The sequence below is a fragment of the Brachyhypopomus gauderio genome, chromosome 2 (genome assembly GCF_052324685.1).
Source record: "Brachyhypopomus gauderio isolate BG-103 chromosome 2, BGAUD_0.2, whole genome shotgun sequence".
NCBI classification, from domain to species: Eukaryota; Metazoa; Chordata; class Actinopteri; order Gymnotiformes; family Hypopomidae; genus Brachyhypopomus; species Brachyhypopomus gauderio.
The window spans coordinates 1,244,845-1,252,500 of record NC_135212.1 but is presented as its reverse complement, the minus strand read 5'-3'; the positions used below and the strand labels follow the sequence as shown (position 1 = coordinate 1,252,500).

Here is a 7,656-nt window from a genome sequence, read left to right as displayed (position 1 = left end):
TGCCTTTTGTCATTTGTGGTATCTGGAAATTGGGTGAAGCACTTGGATACTGGTTGCTTAAAAATGTCTGAGGACCTATAAAGGTAGAGTAGTGCTTTGTTATGAGGACCTATAAAGGTAGAGTAGTGCTTTGATATGAGGACCTATAAAGATAGAGTAGTGCTTTGTTATGAGGACCTATAAAGGTAGAGTAGTGCTTTGATATGAGGACCTATAAAGGTAGAGTAGTGCTTTGTTATGAGGACCTATAAAGGTAGAGTAGTGCTTTGATATGAGGACCTATAAAGGTAGAGTAGTGCTTTGTTATGAGGACCTATAAAGGTAGAGTAGTGCTTTGATATGAGGACCTATAAAGGTAGAGTAGTGCTTTGTTATGAGGACCTATAAAGGTAGAGTAGTGCTTTGATATGAGGACCTATAAAGGTAGAGTAGTGCTTTGATATGAGGACCTATAAAGGTAGAGTAGTGCTTTGATATGAGGACCTATAAAGGTAGAGTAGTGCTTTGATATGAGGACCTATAAAGGTAGAGTAGTGCTTTGATATGAGGACCTATAAAGGTAGAGTAGTGCTTTGATATGAGGACCTATAAAGGTAGAGTAGTGCTTTGATATGAGGACCTATAAAGGTAGAGTAGTGCTTTGATATGAGGACCTATAAAGGTAGAGTAGTGCTTTGTTATGAGGACCTATAAAGGTAGAGTAGTGCTTTGATATGAGGACCTATAAAGGTAGAGTAGTGCTTTGTTATGAGGACCTATAAAGGTAGAGTAGTGCTTTGATATGAGGACCTATAAAGGTAGAGTAGTGCTTTGATATGAGGACCTATAAAGGTAGAGTAGTGCTTTGATATGAGGACCTATAAAGGTAGAGTAGTGCTTTGATATGAGGACCTATAAAGGTAGAGTAGTGCTTTGATATGAGGACCTATAAAGGTAGAGTAGTGCTTTGATATGAGGACCTATAAAGGTAGAGTAGTGCTTTGTTATGAGGACCTATAAAGGTAGAGTAGTGCTTTGTTATGAGGACCTATAAAGGTAAAGTAGTGCTTTGATATGAGGACCTATAAAGGTAGAGTAGTGCTTTGATATGAGGACCTATAAAGGTAGAGTAGTGCTTTGATATGAGGACCTATAAAGGTAGAGTAGTGCTTTGTTATGAGGACCTATAAAGGTAGAGTAGTGCTTTGATATGAGGACCTATAAAGGTAGAGTAGTGCTTTGTTATGAGGACCTATAAAGGTAGAGTAGTGCTTTGATATGAGGACCTATAAAGGTAGAGTAGTGCTTTGTTATGAGGACCTATAAAGGTAGAGTAGTGCTTTGATATGAGGACCTATAAAGGTAGAGTAGTGCTTTGATATGAGGACCTATAAAGGTAGAGTAGTGCTTTGATATGAGGACCTATAAAGGTAGAGTAGTGCTTTGATATGAGGACCTATAAAGGTAGAGTAGTGCTTTGATATGAGGACCTATAAAGGTAGAGTAGTGCTTTGTTATGAGGACCTATAAAGGTAGAGTAGTGCTTTGATATGAGGACCTATAAAGGTAGAGTAGTGCTTTGATATGAGGACCTATAAAGGTAAAGTAGTGCTTTGATATGAGGACCTATAAAGGTAGAGTAGTGCTTTGATATGAGGACCTATAAAGGTAAAGTAGTGCTTTGATATGAGGACCTATAAAGGTAGAGTAGTGCTTTGATATGAGGACCTATAAAGGTAGAGTAGTGCTTTGTTATGAGGACCTATAAAGGTAGAGTAGTGCTTTGATATGAGGACCTATAAAGGTAGAGTAGTGCTTTGATATGAGGACCTATAAAGGTAGAGTAGTGCTTTGATATGAGGACCTATAAAGGTAGAGTAGTGCTTTGTTATGAGGACCTATAAAGGTAGAGTAGTGCTTTGTTATGAGGACCTATAAAGGTAGAGTAGTGCTTTGTTATGAGGACCTATAAAGGTAGAGTAGTGCTTTGATATGAGGACCTATAAAGGTAGAGTAGTGCTTTGATATGAGGACCTATAAAGGTAGAGTAGTGCTTTGATATGAGGACCTATAAAGGTAGAGTAGTGCTTTGATATGAGGACCTATAAAGGTAGAGTAGTGCTTTGATATGAGGACCTATAAAGGTAGAGTAGTGCTTTGTTATGAGGACCTATAAAGGTAGAGTAGTGCTTTGTTATGAGGACCTATAAAGGTAGAGTAGTGCTTTGATATGAGGACCTATAAAGGTAGAGTAGTGCTTTGTTATGAGGACCTATAAAGGTAGAGTAGTGCTTTGTTATGAGGACCTATAAAGGTAGAGTAGTGCTTTGATATGAGGACCTATAAAGGTAGAGTAGTGCTTTGATATGAGGACCTATAAAGGTAGAGTAGTGCTTTGATATGAGGACCTATAAAGGTAGAGTAGTGCTTTGATATGAGGACCTATAAAGGTAGAGTAGTGCTTTGATATGAGGACCTATAAAGGTAGAGTAGTGCTTTGATATGAGGACCTATAAAGGTAGAGTAGTGCTTTGATATGAGGACCTATAAAGGTAAAGTAGTGCTTTGATATGAGGACCTATAAAGGTAGAGTAGTGCTTTGTTATGAGGACCTATAAAGGTAAAGTAGTGCTTTGATATGAGGACCTATAAAGGTAGAGTAGTGCTTTGTTATGAGGACCTATAAAGGTAGAGTAGTGCTTTGATATGAGGACCTATAAAGGTAGAGTAGTGCTTTGATATGAGGACCTATAAAGGTAGAGTAGTGCTTTGATATGAGGACCTATAAAGGTAGAGTAGTGCTTTGTTATGAGGACCTATAAAGGTAGAGTAGTGCTTTGTTATGAGGACCTATAAAGGTAGAGTAGTGCTTTGATATGAGGACCTATAAAGGTAGAGTAGTGCTTTGATATGAGGACCTATAAAGGTAGAGTAGTGCTTTGATATGAGGACCTATACAGGTAGAGTAGTGCTTTGATATGAGGACCTATAAAGGTAGAGTAGTGCTTTGATATGAGGACCTATAAAGGTAGAGTAGTGCTTTGTTATGAGGACCTATAAAGGTAGAGTAGTGCTTTGATATGAGGACCTATAAAGGTAGAGTAGTGCTTTGTTATGAGGACCTATAAAGGTAGAGTAGTGCTTTGTTATGAGGACCTATAAAGGTAGAGTAGTGCTTTGATATGAGGACCTATAAAGGTAGAGTAGTGCTTTGATATGAGGACCTATAAAGGTAGAGTAGTGCTTTGTTATGAGGACCTATAAAGGTAGAGTAGTGCTTTGATATGAGGACCTATAAAGGTAGAGTAGTGCTTTGTTATGAGGACCCATAAAGGTAGAGTAGTGCTTTGTTATGAGGACCTATAAAGGTAGAGTAGTGCTTTGTTATGAGGACCTATAAAGGTAGAGTAGTGCTTTGATATGAGGACCTATAAAGGTAGAGTAGTGCTTTGATATGAGGACCTATACAGGTAGAGTAGTGCTTTGATATGAGGACCTATAAAGGTAGAGTAGTGCTTTGATATGAGGACCTATAAAGGTAGAGTAGTGCTTTGTTATGAGGACCTATAAAGGTAGAGTAGTGCTTTGATATGAGGACCTATAAAGGTAGAGTAGTGCTTTGTTATGAGGACCTATAAAGGTAGAGTAGTGCTTTGATATGAGGACCTATAAAGGTAGAGTAGTGCTTTGATATGAGGACCTATAAAGGTAGAGTAGTGCTTTGTTATGAGGACCTATAAAGGTAAAGTAGTGCTTTGATATGAGGACCTATAAAGGTAGAGTAGTGCTTTGTTATGAGGACCTATAAAGGTAGAGTAGTGCTTTGATATGAGGACCTATAAAGGTAGAGTAGTGCTTTGATATGAGGACCTATAAAGGTAGAGTAGTGCTTTGATATGAGGACCTATAAAGGTAGAGTAGTGCTTTGTTATGAGGACCTATAAAGGTAGAGTAGTGCTTTGTTATGAGGACCTATAAAGGTAGAGTAGTGCTTTGATATGAGGACCTATAAAGGTAGAGTAGTGCTTTGTTATGAGGACCTATAAAGGTAGAGTAGTGCTTTGTTATGAGGACCTATAAAGGTAGAGTAGTGCTTTGTTATGAGGACCTATAAAGGTGGAGTAGTGCTTTGATATGAGGACCTATAAAGGTAGAGTAGTGCTTTGATATGAGGACCTATAAAGGTAGAGTAGTGCTTTGATATGAGGACCTATAAAGGTAGAGTAGTGCTTTGATATGAGGACCTATAAAGGTAGAGTAGTGCTTTGTTATGAGGACCTATAAAGGTAGAGTAGTGCTTTGATATGAGGACCTATAAAGGTAGAGTAGTGCTTTGTTATGAGGACCTATAAAGGTAGAGTAGTGCTTTGTTATGAGGACCTATAAAGGTAGAGTAGTGCTTTGATATGAGGACCTATAAAGGTAGAGTAGTGCTTTGATATGAGGACCTATAAAGGTAGAGTAGTGCTTTGTTATGAGGACCTATAAAGGTAGAGTAGTGCTTTGTTATGAGGACCTATAAAGGTAGAGTAGTGCTTTGTTATGAGGACCTATAAAGGTAAAGTAGTGCTTTGATATGAGGACCTATAAAGGTAGAGTAGTGCTTTGTTATGAGGACCTATAAAGGTAGAGTAGTGCTTTGATATGAGGACCTATAAAGGTAGAGTAGTGCTTTGATATGAGGACCTATAAAGGTAGAGTAGTGCTTTGATATGAGGACCTATAAAGGTAGAGTAGTGCTTTGATATGAGGACCTATAAAGGTAGAGTAGTGCTTTGTTATGAGGACCTATAAAGGTAGAGTAGTGCTTTGATATGAGGACCTATAAAGGTAGAGTAGTGCTTTGTTATGAGGACCTATAAAGGTAGAGTAGTGCTTTGTTATGAGGACCTATAAAGGTAGAGTAGTGCTTTGTTATGAGGACCTATAAAGGTGGAGTAGTGCTTTGATATGAGGACCTATAAAGGTAGAGTAGTGCTTTGATATGAGGACCTATAAAGGTAGAGTAGTGCTTTGATATGAGGACCTATAAAGGTAGAGTAGTGCTTTGATATGAGGACCTATAAAGGTAGAGTAGTGCTTTGTTATGAGGACCTATAAAGGTAGAGTAGTGCTTTGATATGAGGACCTATAAAGGTAGAGTAGTGCTTTGTTATGAGGACCTATAAAGGTAGAGTAGTGCTTTGTTATGAGGACCTATAAAGGTAGAGTAGTGCTTTGATATGAGGACCTATAAAGGTAGAGTAGTGCTTTGATATGAGGACCTATAAAGGTAGAGTAGTGCTTTGATATGAGGACCTATAAAGGTAGAGTAGTGTTTTGTTATGAGGACCTATAAAGGTAGAGTAGTGCTTTGATATGAGGACCTATAAAGGTAGAGTAGTGCTTTGATATGAGGACCTATAAAGGTAGAGTAGTGCTTTGTTATGAGGACCTATAAAGGTAGAGTAGTGCTTTGTTATGAGGACCTATAAAGGTAGAGTAGTGCTTTGTTATGAGGACCTATAAAGGTAGAGTAGTGCTTTGATATGAGGACCTATAAAGGTAGAGTAGTGCTTTGATATGAGGACCTATAAAGGTAGAGTAGTGCTTTGATATGAGGACCTATAAAGGTAGAGTAGTGCTTTGTTATGAGGACCTATAAAGGTAGAGTAGTGCTTTGTTATGAGGACCTATAAAGGTAGAGTAGTGCTTTGTTATGAGGACCTATAAAGGTAGAGTAGTGCTTTGATATGAGGACCTATAAAGGTAGAGTAGTGCTTTGATATGAGGACCTATAAAGGTAGAGTAGTGCTTTGATATGAGTATATATGATATATGATATATATATGATATGTGTATTTTTTTATTATTATTAAATGTGCCTTTTGAAGGAGCATAAAACATGTAGGTTAGCAATCAGGTTTTATTTAAACGTGACAGCCACGCACACATTCTGCAGGATGGTGGTGTTCAGTGTAGACAGGTTAATAAATTAATTAAATGGTCAATGAAATCAGGGAAAATGAAGGAGAGTCTCATGTTTAAGCAAATGCTGTTTGATATGTAAGCATAGTTAGATGAGATTGTTTTTCTTTAAGTATTGGGATTAATTGGGTTTTAGCGCAGGTTACTTGTAGTTAATTACGTTGCGGTGTTTAATCTCTCTCTTAGGTTGTGGAGCCCTCCATCAGGGACGCCATCCCAGCCCTGAATCTGTCCCTTCAGCAGGTTAAAGAGCGTGCGCACCAGAAACGCTCCAAGAAGAGGGCGCCCCCTATGGACTGGAGCAAGAAACATGAACTGTTCAGTAATCTGTAATCTTCCTACGTGTTCAGTAATCTGCTAACTTTACCATGTGCTTGCCTGTAAAAAGGAAAATCTCATTTTAAGACAGCGAAATGAGTTCTCTGTTCTCCTGTTTTTATATGAATTGTTTTGAAATCGATTTGAACGAATATTGAACATTGTGAAGATTTATTAAATATATATATATGACATGCTAAAGATATATTTGAAGATCCTGTAATTGAAGTACTAACACAAATTAGATGATAAAGAATTAGATAGTTGTAACAATAGCAGTGCAGTACTCTGATGTATCAAACATAATCATAAGTCCAACATATTTCAGTTTCTTGCCCTTCTCTCTCTCTCTCTCTCTCTCTCTCTCTCTCTCTCTCTCTCTCTCTCTCTCTCTCTCTGTGTGTGTGTGTGTGTGACACAGTGTGTGACAGTGTGCAAATGTGTTTGTGTGTGTGACACAGTGTGTGACAGTGTGCAAATGTGTTTGTGTGCAAAGATGTGTGTGAGTATATGGAATCACTTTTGAATTCTACAACCGTTAGCTAGCTTTATCCACGTCTATGGCTGATAAAGTCAGAACCTGTATATCAATATTTTTATAGTGTATAAACACGGCAAGGTGATTAACTCAGTGTGGACTTCAAAAATATGCCAACCACTCCGACTCCCATTGCTGGCCATTGAGGTGTTTGTGGTACTGTACAGTTGCAGTACCATTGAGGTGTTTGTGGTACTGTACAGTTGCAGTACCATTGAGGTGTTCGTGGTACTGTACAGTTGCAGTACCATTGTTCTAAATGTAGAATTTCAACAGCAATTACTTGCTATCTGAGTGTTTTCTTACTGAATATGGAGACTACTTGCTACTTTAAAATTATTTACATGGTCTGTGGTCTAATTGTGGCTACTTTCGTTTGTAGTTCGGCATTGATTAATTGCAACATATAATACTCATTTCAGACCACTGCAATGTGTTTGATGTCACTCCTGTGAACACATATTGAATGATACACATATGCTACATATGTAGAATTTCTGTGCTACAATAAATGTGTAGATATGTAAGTCTAATCCTTAAATGTCTACAAGTAAAACATGAATATCTGTGTATTCAGTATGTATGTGTAATTTTAAATGACAGCCCAGCAGAGCTCTTGGGTACAGACAATTTACTTAAGGAACTGGCATAAAACCCAGCACCAAATGTTAATGTGAAACAGAAAAGAAAAATGTATCTTGGGACTCTAGATGAATATTGTCTTGTGCCTTCTGCAGGTGTCATGTCCATATTAAGATCTCTGGGTCTGAAGGATTTTCTCATGGAAAAAAATTAATAGCACTGTCGTAAATTGTCTGTCACACCATGTGATAATAAAAACATTTAATATCCAA

The 7,656-nt window shown here is 37.8% G+C and overlaps 1 protein-coding gene across 1 annotated transcript in view; it reads left to right on the top strand.

Moving 5' to 3' along the window:
* Nucleotides 1–7,656, top strand: part of nherf1b (NHERF family PDZ scaffold protein 1b) — a 25,990-nt gene extending 18,334 nt beyond the window's left edge. The window contains exon 6 of the mRNA XM_076981809.1: nucleotides 6,133–7,656. Within this exon, the coding sequence (XP_076837924.1) occupies nucleotides 6,133–6,279 (147 nt within the window). The 3' untranslated portion in view covers nucleotides 6,280–7,656. The remainder of the gene's footprint in view (nucleotides 1–6,132) is intronic.